Here is a 22423-nt window from a genome sequence, read left to right on the forward strand (position 1 = left end):
GGTAATAGGTGGCAAAGGTAAAGGGCTGAAGAAGAAGAAATCCAATAGGAAAGGAGAGTGGACCTTGAGAAAAAGAGAAGGAAGGAGGGAACCAGGGGAGATGATATTCAGTTGAGGAGAAGAGGTAAGAAGCGAAAGTGGGGAATTGAGGAAGAGGGGAGGGGGAGTGGGAAAAAGTTCCCGGGTTAGAGAAATTGACATCATCAGGTTGGAGTCTACCTGGATGGAATATGAGGTGTTGCTCCTTCAATCTGAGAATAGCCTCATAGCAGCAAAAATGGAGACCATGGACTGACATATTGCAATGGGAATGAGGATAGGAATTAAAATGGTTGGCCACCTGAAATTCTGCTTTCTGCAGATGGAGCAAAAGTGTCATTAGGGATATGGAAAAGTACAACACAGAAACAGGTCCTTTGGCCAATCTAGTCCATACAGAACCATTTAAGCTGCCTACTCCCATTGACTTGCGTGGGGACCATGGCCCTCCATGCTACTACCATCCATGTACCTATGCAAACTTCTCATAAACGTTGAAATCGAACTTGCATGCACCATATGCTGGCAGCTCGTTCCACACTCATCACCTTCTGAGCGAAGAAGTTTCCCTCATGATCCCCTTAAATTTTTCTCCTTTCACCCATGACTTCTTGTTGAAGTCCCACCCAACCCTACAGGGAAAAGCCTGTTTGTATTTATCATATCTATACAGTATCCCTCATAATTTTGTATACCTCTATCAAATCTCCTCTCAATCTTCTATGTTTCAAGGAATAAGGTCCTAACCTATTCAATCTTTCTTTATGACTCATGTCCTCCACACCCAGCAACATTCTTGTAAATTTTCTCTGCACTCTTTCAACCTTCGGTCGATGGCCAAAAGTGCGCATGACACTCCAAATTAGGCTTCACTGATGTTATACAACTTCAACATAACATCCCATCTCTTGTATTCAATGCTTTGACTTATGAAGGCCAGTGTGCCAAAAGCTATCTTTATGACCCTATCTACCTGTAACGCCACTTTCAACAAATTATGTACCTGTATTCCCAGATCCCCTTGTACTACCACACTCTTCAGTGCTCTTCAGTTATCTGCATTAAATTCCATCTGCCATTTCTCAACCAACTTTTCCAGCTGGTTCAGATCCTGCTGCAAGCCACGATAGCCTTCCTCGCTAACCAATACACCTCCAATCTTAGTGTCATCCTGAAATTTGCTGATCCAAATTTACCACATTATCATGCAGATCGTTGATAAAGATGACAAACTATAACAGACCAGCACCAATCCCTGTGCACTTCACTAGTCACAGGCTTCCAGTAAGAGATGCAACCATGTACTACCACTCTCTGGCTTCTCCCACAGAGACAATATGTAATCCAATTTACAACCTCATCTTAAATGCCTGGCAACTGAGGCTTCTTGACCAACCTCCCATGCGGGACTTTATCAAATGCCTAACTAAAGTCCAAGTAGACAACATCCACTGCCTTATCTTCATCAACTTTCCCAGTAACTTCCTCAAAAAAATTGTATAAGATTGGTTAGACATGACCTCTCACACACAAAGCCATGCTGACTGTTGTTGCGTGAATGAAATCACTGGAGAGAGAGTTACTGGTAGATACAAAGCAGCTTCTTTATTCGACAAAACAAGGTACAGTAGGCATCATATCATACTGAGACGCTTTTGATGGAAAGGTCTGCTGCCCCCAATGTGGAGCTCGATATTTTTTTGCTAAACACAAAAGACAATTCCATATTTACAAGTATAGACAATGCTTTCTTTTGAATCTACATGCAAACTTCACAACCTTCTGGGTCACATCCATCCCACAGGCGCCAGCAGTGTCTGGACTGGTACTCACAGCTTTTAGGAAATGCATTGTTACAAACTAAATCCACGGTAACATTGTCAGGGAACAGAAGACTGGTGGCCAAAGCCATTTGCTAAATGTAAATGACCTAAACCCAAAAATCACTCTAACACTGACTATCCTTAATTAGTCCATGTCTATCGAAATACTTATATATCTAGTCCTTTCCAATAATTTTCCCATTACTGATTCAGGCTCACTTGGATTTTTTAAGAGCCTTTTTTGAACAGTGGAACAGCCGTTGTTATCCTCCAATTCTCTGGTACCTCACCTGTCACTAAGGATAATGTAAATATCTCTGCTAGGGCCCAGCAATTTCTGCACTTGCGTCCTGCAGGGTCTGAGGAAACACCATGTCAGGTCCTAAGGATTTATGCACTCATATTTGCCTCAGGACAGCAAACACCTTCTCTTCTGTAATCTTGATGCTGCTTTGCCTCTCTTCTATAGATTCTGTGTCCGTCTTCTGAGTAAGTGCAGATGCAAAAATCTTAATTAAGATTTTCCCCGTCTGTTTTGGCACCACACATGGATTACCATTCTGCTCCTCCAGAGAACCAATTTTGTCCCTTACAGTACTTTTGCTCTAAACATATCTGTAGAATAACTTAGGATTCTCCTTCACCTTGTCTGCTAGATCAACCTCATGCCTTCTTTTAGCCCTCCTGATTACTTTCTTGTGCTCTCTTGCACTTCTTATACTCCATAAGCACCCCATTTGTTCCTACCTGCCTATACCTGCTGTGCTCCTCCTTTTATTTTCTCAACCATGGTCTCAGTATGTCTTCTAAACCAGGGTTCTCTACACTTGTTATCTTTACCTTTTATTCTGACAGGTACGTATAGGCTTTGTACTCTCAAAAATTCACTTTTGAAGGCCTTTTACTTACTAAGTTCAATTTTGCCAGAAAGAAGCCTGTCCCAGTCCACACTTGCCAGATCCTTTCTGATAGCACCAAAATTGACCTTTCTCCAGTTTAGAATTTCAGCTCATGGACCAGACCTACCTTTTTCCATATTTATTTTGAAACTAATGGCATTGTGATCACAAGATGCAGAGTGATCCACTACACAAATGTCTGACACCTGCCCTGTCTCATTCCTTAATAGCAGAGCAAGTATTGCTCACTCTCTTGCTGGGACTTCTACATACTGATTAAGAAAACTTTCATGAACTTTGCAACAGTCTGCGATCTTGCAGCAAATTCTTTCCTCTAAATCCCTCAGACTGTTGAGTGGTCTGTAATATATAAGACCATAAGACCATAAGACAAAGGTGCAGAAGTAGGCCATTTGGTCCATCGAGTCTGCTCTGCCATTTTATCATGAGCTGATCCATTTTATCCTATTTAGTCCCACTGCCCGGCCTTCTCACCATAACCTTTGATGCCCTGGCTACTCAGATACCTATCAATCTCTGCCTTAAATACACCCAATGACTTGGCCTCCACTGCTGCCTGTGGCAACAAATTCCATAGATTCACCACCCTCTGACTAAAAAAATTTCTTCGCATTTCTGTTCTGAAAGGGCGCCCTTCAATCCTGAAGTCATGCCCTCTCGTACTAGACTCCCCCATCATGGGAAACAACTTTGCCACATCCACTCTGTCCATGCCTTTTAACATTGGAAATGTTTCTCTGAGGTCTCCCCTCATTCTTCTAAACTCCAAGGAATACAGTCCAAGAGCGGACAAACGTTCCTCATATGTTAACCCTCTCATTCCCGGAATCATTCTCGTGAATCTTCTCTGTACCCTCTCCAACGTCAGCACATCCTTTCTTAAATAAGGACACCAAAACTGCCCACAGTACTCCAAGTGAGGTCTCACCAGCGCCTTATAGAGCCTCAACATCACATCCCTGCTCCTATACTCTATTCCTCTAGAAGTGAATGCCAACATTGCATTCGCCTTCTTCACTACTGACTCAACCTGGAGGTTAATTTTAAGGGAATCCTGTACGAGGACTCCCAAGTCCCGTTGTATCTCAGAACTTTGAATTCTTTCCCCATTTAAATAATAGTCCGCCCGTTTATTTTTTCTGCCAAAGTGCATAACCATACACTTTCCAACATTGTACTTCATTTGCCACTTCTCTGCCCATTCTTCCAATCTATCCAAGTCTCTCTGCAGACTCTCCGTTTCCTCAGCACTACCGGCCCCTCCACCTATCTTCGTATCATCAGCAAACTTAGCCACAAAGCCATCTATTCCATAATCCAGATCATTGATGTACAATGTAAAAAGAAGTGGCCCCAACACTGATCCCTGTGGAACACCACTGGTAACCGGCAGCCAACCAGAATAGGATCCCTTTATTCCCACTCTCTGTTTCCTGCCAATCAGCCAACGCTCTATCCACGTATGTAACTTTCCCGTAATTCCATGGGCTCGTATCTTGTTAAGTAGCCTCATGTGTGGCACCTTGTCAAACACCTTCTGAAAATCCAAATATACAACATCCACTGCATCTCCCTTGTCTAGCCTACTGGTAATTTCCTCAAAAAATTGTGATAGGTTTGCCAGGCAGGATTTTCCTTTAAGGAATCCATGCTGAGTTCTGCCTATCTTGTCATATGCCTCCAGGTACTCTGTAACCTCATCCTTGACAATTGACTCCAACAACTTCCCAACCACCGACGTCAAGCTAACAGGTCTATAATTTCCTTTTTGCTTCCTTGCCCCCTTCTTAAATAGCGGAGTGACATTTGCAATCTTCCAGTCTTCCGGAACCATGCCAGAATATATCAACTTTTGAAAGATCATCGCTAATGCCTCCGCAATCTCCACAGCTACTTCCTTCAGAACACGAGGGTACATTCCATCTGGTCCAGGAGATTTATCGACCTTTAGCCTATTCAGCTTCCTGTGTACTTTCTCTGTCGTAATTGTGACTGCGCTCACTTCTCTTCCCTGCAACCCTTGAGTGTCCGGTATACTGCTGATGTCTTCCTCAGTGAAGACTGATGCAAAATACTTGTTCAGTTCCTCTGCCATCTCCTCATCTCCCATTACAATTTCTCCAGTATCATTTTCTATTGGTCCTATATCTACTCTCACCTGTCTTTTACTCTTTATATACTTGAAAAAGCTTTTAGTATCCTCTTTGATATTATTTGCTAGTTTCCTTTCATAGTTAATCTTTTCTCTCTTAATGATCTTCTTGGTTTCCTTTTGTAAGGTTTTAAAAACTTTCCAATCCTCTGTCTTCCCACTAATTTTTGCTTCCTTGTATGCCTTCTCCTTTGCTTTAACTTTGGCTTTGACTTCTCTTGTCAACCATGGTTGCATCCTTTTTCCACTCGAAAATTTCTTCTTTTTTGGAATACATCTGTCTTGCACATTCCTCATTTTTCGCATAAACTCCAGCCACTGCTGCTCTGCCGTCTTTCCCGCCAGTGTCTCTTTCCAGTCAACTTTGGCCAGTTCCTCTCTCATGCCACTGTAATTTCCTTTACTCCACTGAAACACCGACACATCAGATTTCGGCTTCCCTTTTTCTAATTTCACAGTGAACTCAATCATGTTATGATCACTGGCTCCTAAGGGTTCCTTCACCTCAATCTCTCCAATCACCTCCGGTTCAATACACAATACCCAATCCAGTACAGCCGATCCCCTAGTGGGCTCAACAACAAGCTGTTCTAAAAAGCCATCTCGCAGACATTCGACAAATTCTCTCTCTTGAGATCCAGTGCCGACCTGATTTTTCCAATCTACTCGCATGTTAAAATCCCCCACAATTATCATAACACTGCCCTTCTGACAAGCCTTTTCTATTTCCAGTTGTAATTTGTAGTCCACATCCCTGCAGCTGTTTGGAGGCCTATAAATAACTGCCATCAGGGTCTTTTTACCCCTGCTATTCCTTAGCTCAACCCATAAAGATTCTGCACCTTCTGATCCTATATCACCTCTTTCTAACGATTTAATATCATTTCTTACCAATAAAGCCACGTCTCCCCCTCTGCCTATCTTCCTATCCTTCCGATACACCGTGTATCCTTGGACGTTCAGCTCCCAGAGACATGCATCCTTTAGCCAGTATATTAATAATATATGCCTATTAACATGTCATACCTTTCTTGTTTCTGAGTTTCACCTACAATGCCTCACTAGATGAGCTCTCTAGTCTGTCCTGATCGAGCACTGCCATGATATTTTCCCCAACTAGTATTGCCATCCCTCGTCCTTTGATCTCTCCCACTCTGTCGCATGTAAAACTGAACCCTGGAATATTGAGCTGCCAGTCCTGCCCCTCCTGCAACCAAGTCTCACCAATGGCTACAATTTCATAACACCAGGTGTTGACCCATGCCCTGATTTCATCTGCCTTTGCTACGATACTTTTTGCATTGAAATATACACAGCCCAGGACATTAGTTGCACCATGCTCAACTTCTAGTCTCCTGACTTTGTCTGAGGTCTCCACAATCTCTCCACTAACTGTTCTGGCACTCCAGTTTCCATCCTCCTGCACCTCTAGTTTATACCCCCTGTGCAGCACAAACAATCCTTTCTGCTAGGGTATTAGTCGCCTTCCAGTTCAAGGTGCAAACCCTCTCTTCTGTACAAGTCTCACCCTCCCTGGAAGAGAACCCAATGATCCAAAACGTTGCCACCTTCTTTCCTACACCAACTCCTAGACCACATGTTAAACTGTATGATCTTCCTATTTCTGGCCTCACTAGCACATGGCATGGGTAGCAATCCTGAAATCACAACCCTAGAGGTCCTGCCCTTTAACTTACCATCTAACTCCCTGAACTCACTTTGCTGACCTTCATCATTCTTTCTACTCAATGGTACCTGTATGGACCCGACTACTAGCTGTTAACCTTCCCACTTAAGAATGCTGATGACTTGATCAAAATGTCCCTTCCCTTCTGAGTCACAGAGCCAGACTCAGTGCCAGAGACCTGACCGCTTTGGCTTTCCTCTGCTAGGTTATACCCCCCCGGCAGATTCCAAAGTGGTATTCCTGTTGTTGAGGGCAATCGCCACAAAGGTGCTCTGCAATGACTGTCTAACTCCTTTCTCCTTCCTGACTGTCACCTTGTTTCCTGTGTTTTCCACCTTGGGTGTAACTACTTCTCTCTATGTTCTATTTATCACTTCCTCAGCCTCCCTCATGCTCGACTAAGCGGTACCCCAATCTACATCAAGTCTCACCAATGTAGAGGAAGGAGGCCCTCCAATGAAAGCTCATCAATCTGAAAGATTTAAGTTTAAGTTGATGTTCATGCTTAGTTGTCATTCAATATACATTTGTAAAAACTAAATGAAACAGCGTTCTGCTGGGGCCAAGGTCCAAAACTCAGTGCTAACAGCAATCAGCACATACAGTTAAGATAGCACGTGGAGTCACAAAAAAGAAATAAAAATTATATTAACCCAAGTCTCTGAGTGGAATGCTGTGAAGGTTGTTTGTGCATGGGATGTTGTCCTGGAGCTACATTTCAAAAGTATAGTGTAATACATAAAATTGCTACAGTTCTGTGCAAAAATCTCATGCACCCTTGCTATATATATGTGCCTAAGACTTTTGTACAGTACTTAGTAAATACGCGTCTTTCCAACATATACTTACTATTGAAAAATACACAATTTCCAAAGAACAGCGTACAAGTTATGCTTTACTCATGCAAGTGAGGTTTTACTCGCCTCAATGCTGAACTGACTGTAGTCTGCAGCCGTCGGGCTCCTGGACTGGCTGTAGTCTGCAGCCGTCGGGCTCCTGGACTGGCTGTAGTCTGCAGCCGTCGGGCTCCTGGACTGGCTGTAGTCTGCAGACATCGGGCTCCTGGACTGGCTGTAGTCTGCAGCCGTCGGGCTCCTGGACTGGCTGTAGTCTGCAGCCATCAGGTTCCTGGACTGGCTGTAGTCTGCAGCCGTCGGGCTCCTGGACTGGCTGTAGTCTGCAGCCGTCAGGTTCCTGGACTGACTGTAGTCTGCAGCCGTCAGGTTCCTGGACTGGCTGTAGCACTGAACTTGCTCCATTGCTGTGGACACGCTTTTGGGGTCTCTGTGGTTCATGCTCTATATTTATCTGTTTGCTCTTTATTGTTTGCACAATTTGTTCTTATTTCGCATGTTGGATTTTTGTCAGTCTTTGAGGTGTGGAGTTTTTGTGGATTCTATTGTGTTTCTTTGTTTTGTGGCTGCCGGCAAGAAGACAAATCTCAGGTTTGTATATGATATACATCCTCTGATAATAAGTGTTCTTTGAACATTGGAATTTGATCATCTTAACCAACAGTAGAAACAAATTCTTGAAGTTCATGCTGTAAGTTACTTCCTAATAACACCGTGGCAAAAGTAACTCTGACATGAAATTTGTTCAGTAGACAAGGAAATTATTCAGCCCAACATGAATATGTTAATTTCTAAAGAGCCATCTAAATTCCATTACCTTACCATAACTCACAATTTTTCAGTTTTTTCATCCAATTCATTTCTGAATGTTCCTTCTGAATTTTCTTCTGCTGCCTTTTTAGGCATGTGCACTCAGTGGCCACTTTATTAGATACAGGAGTGGAACCCATTGTGGTCTTCTGCTGCTGTAGCCCATCCACTTCAAGGTCCCATTTCACGCACATCTGCTGTCACCCCATCCTCCCGCCCCACTAGGAATAGGCTTCCTCTTGTCCTCATCTACCACCCCACCAGCCTCCAGGTCCAACATATAATTCTCCATAACTTCCACCACCTCCAACAGGATCCCCCCAGCAAACACATCTTTCCCTCCCCCCCCCCCCCCGCCTTCCGCAGGGATCGCTCCCTACGCGACTCCCTTGTCCATTCGTCCCCCCCATCCCTTCTCACCGATCTCTCTCCCGGCACTTATCCTTGTAAGCGGAACAAATGCTACACGTGCCCTTACATTTCCTCCCTCACCACCATTCAGGGCCCCAGGCAGTCCTTCCAGGTGAGGCGACACTTCACCTGTGAGTGATCTGGGGTGATATACTGCGTCCGGTGCTCCCAGTGTGGCCTGTTATATATTGGCGAGACCTGATGCAGCCCTACCAGATACTCCATTGGGACCTTCCGCCTTGCAAGGGTTCGCTCTTTAAAGACAGCCTAACATCGGCCTCTGAGACAAAGATCACAGGGTCACCAGGTGCAGCAGGGATGTTAACAGCTGTAGTTGTATTCTCCCTTTCAAAGCGTGCATAGAATGCGTTGAGTTCATCTGGTAGTGAAGCATCACTGCCATTCATGCTATTGGGTTTCGCTTTGTCAGAAGTAATGTCTTGCAAACCCTGCCAGAGTTGTCATGCATCCAATGTCGCCTTCAACCTTGTTCAAAATTGTCTCTTCGCCCTTGAAATAGTCCTCTACAAATCATACCTGGTTTTCTGGTACAGGCCTGGGTCATCAGACTTGAATACCCCAGATCTAGCCTTCAGCAGATGAGGTACCTCACGATTCACCCATGGCTTCTGCCTCCACAACCTCTCCACTGACTATTCTGGCACTCTGGTTCCCATCCCCCTGCAACTAAAGTGTAAGCCCCACTGTGCAGCATTCACAAACCTTTCCTCCAGATATTAGTCCCCTTCCAGTTCAGGTGCAAACTGTTCCTTCAGTACAGGTGCCACTTTCCCTGGAAGAGAGCCCAATTATCCAAAAATCTTATGTGCTCCCTCCTTCACCAACACCTTAGCCATGTATTAAACTATATAATATTCCTAGTGGTGGCCTCACTCACACTTGGCATGGGTAACAATCCTGAGATCATGACCCTGGATGTCCTTCCCTTTAACTTAGCACCTAACTCCTTGAACTTCCTCCGCAGAATTTCGACACTCATCTTACCCATGTCATTGGTACCTACCTGGACCACGACTTCTGGCTGTTCACCCTCCTGCCTAAGAATACTGAGAACTCGATCTGAAATATCCTGGGAAGGAGCATTCCATCTGGGAATCTCATTCTCACCTACAGAACCTCTTGTCCGTTCCACTAACGAATCCCCTGTCACCACAGTGTCTCCCACCCCCCTTCCATTCTGAGTCACAGAACCTGACTCAATTCCAGAGACCCGACCATTGTGACTTTCCTCTGTTAAGTCATCCCTCCCAACAGGATCCAAAGAGATATATCTGTTGCTGAGGGAGAAGGCCATAGGGGTACTCTGCACTGGCTCCTTCACCCCTTTCCCCTTCCTGACTGTTACCAAGTTTTCTGTGTCCTGCACCTAGGGTGTAACTACTTCCTTATATGTCCTTTCTATCACCCCTCAGCTTCCTGAAAGCTTAAAATAATTTTCAGATCTATAATTTGATGGTTTTATCCTTAGTATATATATTTTCACTTTAAGCAATTTATGATTAGAGTGATAATAAGAAAGGACCACCACATCAGGCAAATCAGGCTCAAAAACAGTTACTTTACCCAAGCTGTTCAACACCTCCACCCACTAACCCACCCCTACATACCCCCAACCACCACTACTTTATCATTTTCTGTAAGTCAGCTTATGTACAGACACTCCTGTGCCTAGCGTCACTTTATAGACATATAGTCAATCTATGTATATAAGCTATCTTGTGTATTTATATTTACTTTGTTTGTGGTGTTTTTCATCTTGTTGGTACATGAGCTTAGAAAAATAGAGGGCTATGGGTAACCCTAGGGAACTTCTAAAGTAAGTACATGTTCGGCATAGCATCATGGGCCAAAGGGCCTGTACTGTGCTGTAGGTTTTCTATGTTTTCTATGTTTCTGTGTTTTTTTTTTGTGCTGCATTGGATTCAGATCTTTTACACTTAATTACTGGAAATAACATTAAACAATCTGGAATCTTGAATACACGCAAATTCAGCATCTGCAGATATTGTTTGTGATTGGGATCTTGAATATGTTTGAATTAATAATTGTGGCACTTGGTCTGCTAGGCTAGTTCAAATTTTTAATTAATAAATTTAAAAATGTACTCATATTCATTAAACGTAATATTACCATATCATAACATTTTACATTTTAGTGATTTCTGACACCATTTCTGGCAACTCCCGACCCTTTCTCTATCTCTCTGACTCCATCTCTGGAAGCAAACTGTCAACCAATATCTTTTATAAACATACCAATTCCTACAGTTACTTTGACTATACCTTTTCTTACCCTCTCTCCTGTAAAAATGCTATTTCCTTTTCTCAGCTGCTTTCCCTCCACTGCATCTATTCCCAGAATGTGGCCCTCCTTTCAAAGAAAGGGGTTTCCCTTCCTCCAGTTATTGATGTGCCCTCACCTGCATTTCCTCCATTTCCAGAATATCTGTGTTCGCCCCATCTTCCCGCTGCCTTAACAATGACAGAGTTTCCTCTCGTCCTTACCTACTACCCTATAAACTTACATATCCAGCACATTATCCCCACAACCTCTGTCATCTCCAAAGGGATCCTACCACTAAGCATATCTTTACCTTCCTCGCCCCTCTGCTTTCCGCAGGGATCACTCACTCCATGATTCCCTTGTCCATTCGTCCTTCCCGGCACTTATCCCTGTAAACGGCCGAAGTGCTACACCTGCTCATTCACCTCCTCCCTCACTTCCATTCAGGGCTCCAAACAATCCCTCCAGATAAGGCAATCTTCACCTGCAAATCTCAGAGTCGTAAGTTGTGTCCAGTCGTGCTTCCGATGCAGCCTCCTCTACATTGGTGAACAGCTTTGATGACCACCTCCACTTCATCCACCAAAAGTAGTACTTTACGGTGGCCAAACATTTTAATTCTGATTCCTATTCCCATTAAAATGCTGGTCCATAGCCTCCTCCTGTGCCAAGGTGAGGTCATCCTCAGGGTGGAGGAGTAACACCTTACATTTTGTCTGGGTAGCATCCACTCTGATTGTGTGAACATCAATTTCTCCTTCCTTTAAAAATAACTATCCCTCCCCCTTCCCTCCTCTTCTATTCCCCACTTGAGCCTTTTACCTCTTCTCACCTGCCTATCACTTCCCCCTGGGTCTCCTTCTCCTTCCCTTTCTTCTATAGTCTTCTCTCCTCTCCTAACAGATTCTTCAGCACTTTACCTTTCCCGCCCACCTGGCTTTACATATCACCTGCTAGCTACCCATCTTCATTTCACCCCCACCTTTTTATTCTGGTGTTTTCCCCCTTCCTTTTTAGTCCTGAAGAAAGGTCTCATCCTGAAATGTCGACTGTTTATTCATTTTCATAGATACTGCCTTGCCTGCTAGTTCCTCCAGTATTTTGTGTGGGCTGCTTTGGATTTTCAGTATCTTCAGATTTTCTCATGTTTGTAATTTATCTTGGTTTCTTTTTTGTTAGCACCAAGCTCATCACACTGGAAATCCAAAGCAACACACACAAAATGCTGCAGGAGCTCAGCAGGTCACGGAGTATCTAGGGAAAAGAGTAAACAATCAATGTTTCAGGACAAGACATGATAAATTAACATCAGGATATGATAAATTAACATTCTACACTGACATCAGTTTATTTATAGATTGACTCTAGATGACTAGGAAGCATTTACGTATGTTTCAAAACCTTGTAAACTTTTCTTCAAAACTGGTTTTCAGAATATTTTTCTCCCTGTTTCAGACTTGAACTCTTCAAAGTTGAGCTTGAGCAAGCAAAGGTATTGCAACTTCATGAACAACATAAGAAAGATGAGGAAGAGTACGAGGTCCAACGTGTACTTGAGACCAAACGAAGACTGGAGGCCAACGAGGCTGCTCTTCTCCAGGCAGAGAAAAGGATAAAAATCAAAAAGTTGGTTGAAACGTCTATCCAGAAATTCACTTTTGTCTTTATTTACTATCCAATCAGATTTTGAATTGTCCTGTTGCCTTCCTACCTTTTAGTGCCAGAGCGCTTACTGTTCATATTAAAATGCAAAACCCTTCACTACTGGCTGACTGCACAGATACACTTAATATTCATGAAAATTGTGTTTGTAGCCACCACACCTCGGGAAAGATGTGGCATTAGAAAGAGTGCAGAAAAGATTCATCAGGACATGGCCTGGAATGGGGCTGTATTTATAAGGAGGGCTTGGGACAGACTAGATTTAATTTCAATGAAATATAGGATCAGAATCAGGTTTAATATCACTGGCTTATATCGTGACACTTGTTGTTTTGTGGCAGCAGTTCGTCGCAATACATAAAAACTATAAATTACAATAAGAAATATTTTTCTCACCCCTTGTGGGTGGTGTATATGTGTATTTTTCCCTCAATCTTGGGTCCTCTACCAGAGGCCTGACAGCTTGAGGGTTTGCCGTAGTATCCTTGTGGTTCCTAGTAGTGCACTCTTTTGATCTGAGATCTCAAATGTTGTTCCTGGGATTTGTTGGAGCCACTCTCCCATTCCAGGTGTCACAGCTCCAAGTGTTCCTGTCATCACTGGGATTAGTCTGGCTTTAACCTTCCACATCCTTTTTATCTGCTCTTTCAAGACCTGATATTTCTCCAGCTTCTCATGTTCTTTCTTCCTGATGTTCCTGTCATTCGGAATTGCCACATCTATTACTGTTGCTTTCCTCTGTTCCTTTTCTGGTATTACTGTCTGGTTGGCTGGCCAGTACCTGCTTTTTAGTCTGTATTTGGAAATCCCACAGGATTTTAGGTCTGTCTTTCTTCACTACCTTCTCGGATCTTTCCCATTTGGACTTGGGAGTGTCCAATCCATACTCGGCGCAGATGTTCCTGTACACAATTCCTGCAACTTGGTTGTGCTGTTCATCGTAAGCTGTTCCTGCCTTCATTGTGCACCCTGCTACTATGTGCTGGATGGTTTCAGCAGATTCCTTACACAGTCTGCATCTTGGGTCTTGTCTGGTGTGACAGACCCCTGATTCTATTGCTCTTGTGCTCAGCGCCTGTTCTGGAACAGCCATCAGCAGTGCCTCTGTGCTGTTCCTCAGCCCTGCCGTTTCTAGCCATCGCTAGGACTTTCCTATGTCAGCCACCTGTGATATCTGGCGATGGTACATCCCATGCAGAGGCTTGTCCTGCCATGGCCTCTGGTTCTCTGGCTCTGCTTCACCCACTTCCATTTCCATATCCCCTGCCTGCTGTCTGAGGTACTCTCCTAGCAGGTTGTCCTTAGGGACCATCTTCCCGACCTACTCATGGATGTTTTGCATTTCTTCCAGGACTGTGGTCTTGACACTTCCAAGTCCCTCTCCTCCTTTATTCCCGCAGGTGTACAGTTGCTCAGCATTGGACTTTGGATGGAATCCTCCATGTATTGTTAGTACTTTCCAGGTCTTGATGTCAGTGGCTTCCAGTTTGTTCCTTGGCCAGCACGCTTTTGTGGCTGGGTATCTGATGACTGGTAGGGTGAATGTGTTGATGGCTCTGATCTTGTTCTTCTCATTCAGCTGGCTCTTTAGGACCTGTCTCACTCTTTAGAGATACTTGGATGTTGCAGCCTTCCTTGTATCCTCATCATGGCTTTCATGTGCCTGCAGGCTCCCCAGGTATTTGTAGTTTCCTGTATATCTGGTATGTGGCCTTCAGGTAACTCGACTCCATCAGTCTTGATAAGTTTGCCTCTTTTCACTACCACCCGGCTGCACTTTTCCAGTCCAAATGGCATCCCGATGCCTCTGTTGTACACCCTTGCAGGTGGATCAGTGAGTCAATGTCTCTTTCATTTCTGGCATACAGCTCGATGTCATCCATGTATAGAAGATGGTTGATGGTCACTCCACTCTTGAACCTGTACCATGTCCACTCTTTGAGATGATCTGGCAGAGGGAGTTCAAGCCTATGCAGAACAGCAATGGGGATAGTGTGTTAACTCTGGTATATTCCAAATCTGATGGTCACTTGTGCTATTGGCATTCATTTAGCATAAGAGGTGCAAAATGAGAACAAAAAAGAGAAAAAAAGTGACACACAAAATGCTGAAGGAACTCAGCAGGTCAGGAAGCATCAATGGAGGGGAATAAACTGTTGATGTTTTGGTCTGAGATCCTTCTTCAGGACTAGAAAGGAAGGAAAAGGATGCCGAATCAGATTTTGTTGGATTCTGTCCTGAAGAAGGGTCTTGGACTGACATGTCAACTGTTTAGCCATTTTCATAGATATTGTCTGATCTGCTGAGTTCCTCCAGCAATTTGTGTCTATGGCTTTGGATTTCCAGCATCTGCAGACTTTATTTTGTTCAAAAAACTAGTGAGGTAGTGTACATGGGTTCATTGTCCATGTAGAAATCTGACGGTAGTGAGGAAGAAACTGTTCCTAAAATGTGTCATCTTCAGTTTCTTGTACCTACTTGATGGTAGCAATGAAAAGAGACCATGTCCTGGGTGATGGGGGTCCTTAATGATGGAGCTACCCTTTTGAGGCATCACCTTTTGAAGATGTCCTCGTTACTGGGTGACATTACAGAACTTTATAGAATATAAGGGACATAGATAGGGTAGATAGTCTTTTTATCAACATCTCTCTTTCAAAGGCTCTACAATTCATGTTCTCAAATGTTTATTTGTTTGTTTGTGCACATTTTGTCTTCTTTTACACATGGCTATTCATCAGGAGGAGGAATGAGGATAGACACCAGTGCAGAGTACTCCTGTGGCCATTCCCTTCCACATCCGGTATACTGCTTTGGATACTGTCAGATGGGAGACTTAGCAGAGGAAAGCCGCGGTGGTCATGTCTCTGACACTGAGTCTAGCTCTGTGGCTCAGAAAGAATGGGAGAGAAGAGGTGAGCTGTAGTGATAAGAGATTCATTGGATAGGGAAATAGAAAGGAGTTTCTCTGGACAAGAACGAGATTCTTCATGGTTTGCTAACTCCAGAATGCCAGGGTCAGGGGAATTTGAAATTGAGTTAACAGCATTTGGTTGCAGGAGGGGCAGGACTGGCAGCTCAATGTTCCAGGTTTCCGTTGTTTTAGATGTGATGGAGCATGGGAGATTAATGGGGGAGGGGGTGGCATTACTAGTCAGGAAAAATGGCAAGGCAGTGCTCAGTCAGGACCGACTGGAGAGCTTGTCTAGTGGGGCTTAATGGGTAGAACTGAGGAATAAGAAAGTTTTAATCATATTAATTGTATTATAATATAGACCACCCAACAGTCTGTGGGATTTAGAGGAGCAAATTTGTGGAGAGATTGCAGACTGTTTCAAGAAACATGATATTGTAATAGGTGATTTTAGCTTTCCACATATTGATTGGGACTGCTGTACAGTAGCAGGGCTGGATAGGAAAGAGCTTGTCAAATGTGTTCAGGAAAGTTTACATAAGCAGTAAGTACTTAGAAGTCCCAAATAGAGAGAGTGTTTTACTAGATCTGAGTCCATAGGACACTCAAGGCTGCTGCGTAGGTTGACTTTGTGGTTAAGAAAGCATATGGTGCATTGGCCTTCATCAATCGTGGGATTGAGTTTAGGAGCCGAGAGGTAATGTTGCAGCTATATAGGACCATGGTCAGACCCCACTTGGAGTACTGTGCTCAGTTCTGGTTGCCTTACTACAGGAAGGATGTGGAAACCATAGAAAGGGTGCAGAGGAGATTTACAAGGGTGTTGCCTGGATTGGGGAGCATGTCTTATGAGAATAGGTTGAGTGAACTCGGCCTTTTTCCTTGGAGCAACGGAGGATAAGAGGTGACCTGATAGAGGTGTATAAGATGATGAGAGGCATTGATCGTGTGGATAGCCAGAGGCTTTTTCCCAGGGCTGAAATGGCTTACACGAGTGGGCATGGCTTTAAGGTGTTTGGAAGTAGGTACAGAGGAGATGTCAGGGGTAAGTTTTGTACGCAGAGAGTGGTGAGTGCGTGGAATGGGCTGCCAGTGATGGTGGTGGAGGCGGATACAATAGAGGCTTTTAAGAGACTCCTGGATAGTTACATGGAGATTAGAAATGTAGAGGGCTATGGGTAACCCTAGGTAATTTCTCAAGTAAGTATATGTTCGACACAGCTTTGTAGGCCGAAGGGCCTGTATTGTGCTGTAGGTTTTCTATGTTTCTATGTTTCTAGATCTCCTATTAGGGAATGAGGCAGGGCAGGTGACAAAAGTTTGTGTAGGGGAACACTTTGCATCTAGTGATCATAATGCTATTAGTTTCATGGTAATTATGGAAAGTAACAGGTCTGGTCCTCGGGGTGAGGTTCTAAATTCAAAGATTCAAAGTGCATTTACTATCAGCGAATGTATAAATGATATACCCTTGAGATTTATCTGCTTCACGGGCAGTCGCAAAGCAAGGAACCCGAAAGAACCCAATCAAAAATAATACAACTCCCACTGCCCACAGAGAATGAGAATAAAAAACAAATCATTCAAACAATAGAAGAGAACAACATCAACAGCATTCCCAACCAAATTGAGTCCTTAGATCCAAATCCCTGGAGCAGCTCAGCATTGGCCCAAGGCCTCAGTATTCAGTTCATCATATTGGTGGGGTAAGTTGCCACAAAGTTCGCAGACACGAAGCACAGCAACCCGGGACAGTCTCATAGCCTTAGTGTTGTGGAGTGAGGAGCCACAAGACTGGGCCGGTGATTAAATTGTGATTAAAAAGAGATCCAATGAATCTCTTATCACTAGGAACTGGGGCCCACCACGGCAATCGCTCCAGGCCTAGGTTTCGCTGCGAGAGAAGCCATTCTCAACCTCTCCATATTGGCCTGGTGCTTAGAGCGATTCAATCTCATCTGACTCTTGTCACCATGCCTTTCCAGTCTATATGGGCCAGCGTTTAGATTGTCCAAACAGCGTATTGTAACTCACATTAGGACCTGGGACTCGCCATGGCAAAGTGCTCCAGGTCTAGGACACGCCACAGCAATTCACTTCAGACCTGGATTTCGCTGCCAAAGAAGCTGTTTCCAACCTCTTCAAATTGGCTCAGCACTTAGATTGATCCACCCTCGCACCCCGATAAGTTGGATGGGTACCAGAACTCCTCCATCCAGTCTTTTCTCCTCCGAATCAACCACTCCAACCAGCTTCAGCTCCAACTCCAAGTGCATCGATTTTGTAGTGCGCCAGCAGGGCACATCTCTCAAGTTCTCTTTGCCCTCACTCACCTCTTCATTGTTTACAGGGATAGTTCACGACAATTTACCTCAAAAATGTGTTACTAATAATGCTTTTAATCGAACTCCTTTGCTTTCAAACCACAGGTAAGCTGTCACACATCTTCGGTAGCACCATCTTAAACTGGAAGAAATTGGAGAAAGGCCAATTTTGATGGTATCGGAAAGGATCTGGCAAGTGTGGATTGAGACAGGTTGTTTTCTGGCAAAGGGATACTTGATAAGTGAAATTTTGAGAGTACAGTGTTTGTACGTTCCTGTCAGAATAACAGGTTCAGGGAACAGTGGTTTTCAAGAGATATGGAGGCTCTGGTTAAGAAAAAGGAGGTGCATAGTAGCTATAGGCAGGCAGAAACAAATTAAGTATTTGAGGAGTATAAGAAATTCAATAGAACTCTTATGAAGAAAATCAGAAGGGCGAAGAAAGAACTATAGCACCTCTACTTCTTCAGGAGTCTTTGCAAGTTCAGCATGTCCATAAGACCATTAGACCATAAGACATAGGAGCAGAATTAGGCCACTAGGCCCGTCGAATCAGCTCCGCCATTCAATCATGGCTGATAGTTTTTTCCCTCCTTAGCACCACTCCCTGGCCTTCTCCCCGTAACCACTGATGCCATGGCCAATCAAGAACCTATTAATCTCTGCCTTGAATACGCCAAATGACTTGGCCTCCACAGCTGCTTGTGGTTACAAATTACACGAATTCACCATCATCTAGCTAAAGAAATTTCTTGCATCTCTGTTTTAAATGGATGCCCCTCTATTCTGATCTGTTCCCTCTTGTCCTAGACTCCCCCACCATGGGAAACATCCTTTCCACATCTTTTCTGTCCAGGCCTTTCAACATTTGAAAGGTTTCAATGAGATTCCCCCCTCATCCTTCTAAATTCCAGTGAGTATGAGCCCAGAACCATCAAATGTTCCTCACACGAATTGAATTGACTTTATTTCTTACATCCTTCACATACATGAGGAGTAAAAATCTTTACGTTATGTCTCCATCTAAATGTACAATGTACAATCATAGTAATTTGTAATAATTTATAATAAATAGAACAGTCAATGTAATATAGAGTACACTCAAATCAGTGTGAGTTTATCAGTCTGATGGCCTGGTAGAAGAAGCTGTCCTGGAGCCTGTTGGTCCTGGCTATTATGCTGCGGTACCACTTTCCGGATGGTAGTAGATGGAATAGATTGTGGTTCGGATGGCTTGGGTCCCCAATGATTCTATGGGCCCTTTTTACACACCTGGCCTTGTAAATGTCCTGAATCATGGGAAGTTCACAACTACAGATGCGCTAGGCTGTCCACACCACTCTCTGCAGAGTCCTGCGAGTAAAAGAGGTACAGTTCCCATACCAGGCAGTGATGCAGCCAGTCAGGACCCTTTCATTCACAGAATCATCCATGTGAACCTCCTCTGAACCCTTTCCAATGCCAGCACATCTTTTCTTAGGTAAGGAGTCCAAAGCTGCTTAGAGTACTTAAGGTGAGGCCTCACCAGTGCCTTATAAGGTCTCAGCATCACATCCCAGCTCTTGTATTCTAGACCTCTTGAAATGAATGCTAACATTACATTTACTTTCCTCACCACTGTCTCATCTTGCAAGTTAATCTTCAGGATGTTCTGCACAAGGACACCCAAGTCCTTTTGCATCTCAGATTTTTAGATTTTCTTCCCGTTTAGAAAATGGTCTGCACATTTATTTCTTCTACCAAAATGGATAACTATGCATTTTCCAACATTATATTTCATTTGCCACTTTCTTGCCCATTCTCTTAATCTGTCTAAGGCCTTCCACAGCCTTTCTATTTCTTCATCACCAACTGCTCCTCCATCAATCTTCATATCATCTGCAGACTTGGTAACAAAGCAATCTATTCCATCATCTAAATCATTGATATATCGCATAAAATGAAGCAGTCCAGACACCGACCCCTGCAGAAAACCCACTAATCACTGTCAGCCAACCAGACAAGGATCCTTTTATTCCCACTCGCTGCCTCCTACCAATCAGCAAATACTCTAACCATGTCAGTAGCTTTTCTGTAGTACCATAGGCTTTTAACTTGGTAAGCAGCCTCATGTGTGGTACCTTGTCAAAGGCCTTCTGAAGATTCAATTATGCAACATCCACTGCATCCCCTTTAACTATCCAACTTGTAATCTCCTCAAAGAATTCCAACAGGTTTGTCAGTCAAGATTTTCCCTTAAGGAAACCATGCTGACTTTGTCCTGTCTTGTCCTGTGTCACCAATTACTCCATAACCTCATCTTTAACAATTGACTCCAACATCTTCCCAACTACAGAGGTCAGGCTAACTAGTCTACAATTTCCTTTCTGCTGCCTTCCTCCTTCCTTAAAGAGTGGAGTGACATTTGCAATTTTCCACCTTGCCAGCATCCAATGATGTTTGAAAGATCATTACTAATGCCTCCACAGTCTCTACTGCTACCTTTTTCAGATCCCTAGTGTCCAGTTCATTTGCTCTGGGACTTATGTACTCTTTGGTTTTCCAGCTTTTTGAGCATCTTCTCCCTGCACTCACTTTTCTTCCCTCCCACCTTCAACCCCTGGCACACTGCTACTGTCTTCCACAGTGATGACTGATGCAAAATACGTATTGAGTTCATCTGCCATTCTCTTGTCCCCTGTTATTATTTCTTCAGCCTCATTTTTTAGTGGTCCTATATCCACTTTCAACTCTCTTTTATCTTTGTTGTACTTGAAAAGATTTTTTCTATCCATCTTGATTTTTGCTAACGCAAACATGAGGAGATCTACAGATGCTGGAAATTCAAACAACACACACAAAATGCTGGTGGAACGCAGCAGGCCAGACAGCATTCATAGGAAGAAACACAGTCAACGTTTCGGGCCGAGACCCTTCGTCAGGCAATGTCGACTGTGCTTCTTCCTATGGATGCTGTCTGGCCTGCTGCGTTCCACCAGCATTTTGTGTGTTTTACTTGATGTTTGCTAGCTTGCTTTCATATTTCATCTCTTACCTCCTAATGAATCTTTTCATTGTTTTCTGTAGGTTTTTAAAAGATTCCCAATCCTTATCTTCCCACTAATTTTTGCTTTGTTGTATGCCATCTCTTTTGCATTTACTTTAGTTTTGACTTCCCTTGTCAGCCACGGTTGTACTATTTCACGATTTGAATATTTCTTTGTTTTTGGGATACATCTATCCTGCACCTTCCTCATTTTTTCCCAGAAACTCAAGCCATTGCTGCTCTGCAGGCATTTCCTTTCAATTTTCTTTGGCCAACTCCTTTTTTATACCACTGTAATTTCCTTTACTCCACTGAAATACTGCTATGTAAGACCTTACTTTCTCCCTATCAAATTTCAAGTTAAACTTAATCATATTGTGATCACTGTCTCCTAAGGGTTCTTTTACCTTAAGCTCCCTAATAACCTTCAGTTCATTACATAACACCCAATACAGTATGGCTGATCCCCTAGCAGGCTCAATGATAAGCTGCTCTAAAAAGCCATCTCGTAGGGTTAGGCATAGCAGTATGGTGGAAGTTCCATGTGTCAGGTGACATGAAGTGTGGGAAACTGGAAGGTCTGAAGGTAGATGAGTCACTTGTACCAGACGGTGTTCACCCCAGGATTGAAAAAGGAGGCCGAAGTGATCATGGAGGCATTTGTAATGATCTTTCAGGAATCACTAGATTCTGGAATGGTTCTGGAAGAGGGGAAAATTGCAAATGTCACACTACTCTTTAAGAAGGCAGAAGAAAGGAATTTATAGGCCAGTTAGTCTGACATCAGTATGGTTTCCTCAAGGGAAAATCTTGCCTGACAGATCTGCTGAAATTCTTTGAAAAATAACGAGCAGGATAGACAAAGGAGAATAGGTTGATGTCGTGTACTTGAATTTTCAGAAAGCCTTTGACAAGGTGCCACACGTGAGGCTGCTTAACAAACCACAAGCCCATGGTATTTCAGGAAAGATTCTAACATTGATAAAGCAGTGGCTGATTGGCAGGAGACAAGAGTAGGAATAAACAGAGCCTTTTCTGGTTGACTGCCAGTGTCTAGTGTTGTTCCACAGGGGTCTGTGTTGGGACTGATTCTGTTTACATTATATATCAATGATTTGGATGATGGAATTGATGGACTTGTTGCAAAGTTCACAGACGATATGAAGATAGGCAGAGGGGTAGGTGGTTTTCAGGAAATAGGCTTCAGAAGGACTTAGACGTATTAGGAAAATGGGCAAAGAAGTGGCAGATGAAATATAGACAAGAGAAAATCTGCAGATACTAGAAATCCAAGCAACACACACAAAATGCTGGAGGAACTCAGCAGGACAGGCAGCATCTATGGAAAAGAGTACAGTTGACGTTTCAGGCCAAAACCCTTGGCAGATGAAATATAGTGTCGGGAAGTGTATAGTCATGCACTTTGGTAGAAGAAATGAAAGGGTTGACTATTTTCTAAATGGAAAGAAAATACGAAAAAAACTGATGTTTAAGGGGA

The 22423-nt window shown here is 43.5% G+C and overlaps 1 protein-coding gene across 1 annotated transcript in view; it reads left to right on the top strand.

Annotated features, from left to right (window-relative positions):
* The window catches only part of cfap74 (cilia and flagella associated protein 74), a 404620-nt gene that overhangs the window by 169950 nt on the left and 212247 nt on the right, over window positions 1-22423 (top strand). The window contains exon 8 of the mRNA XM_072244753.1: window positions 12456-12626. Within this exon, the coding sequence (XP_072100854.1) occupies window positions 12456-12626 (171 nt within the window). The remainder of the gene's footprint in view (window positions 1-12455; window positions 12627-22423) is intronic.

Source organism: Mobula birostris, chromosome 27 (genome assembly GCF_030028105.1).
Source record: "Mobula birostris isolate sMobBir1 chromosome 27, sMobBir1.hap1, whole genome shotgun sequence".
NCBI classification, from domain to species: domain Eukaryota; kingdom Metazoa; phylum Chordata; class Chondrichthyes; order Myliobatiformes; family Myliobatidae; genus Mobula; species Mobula birostris.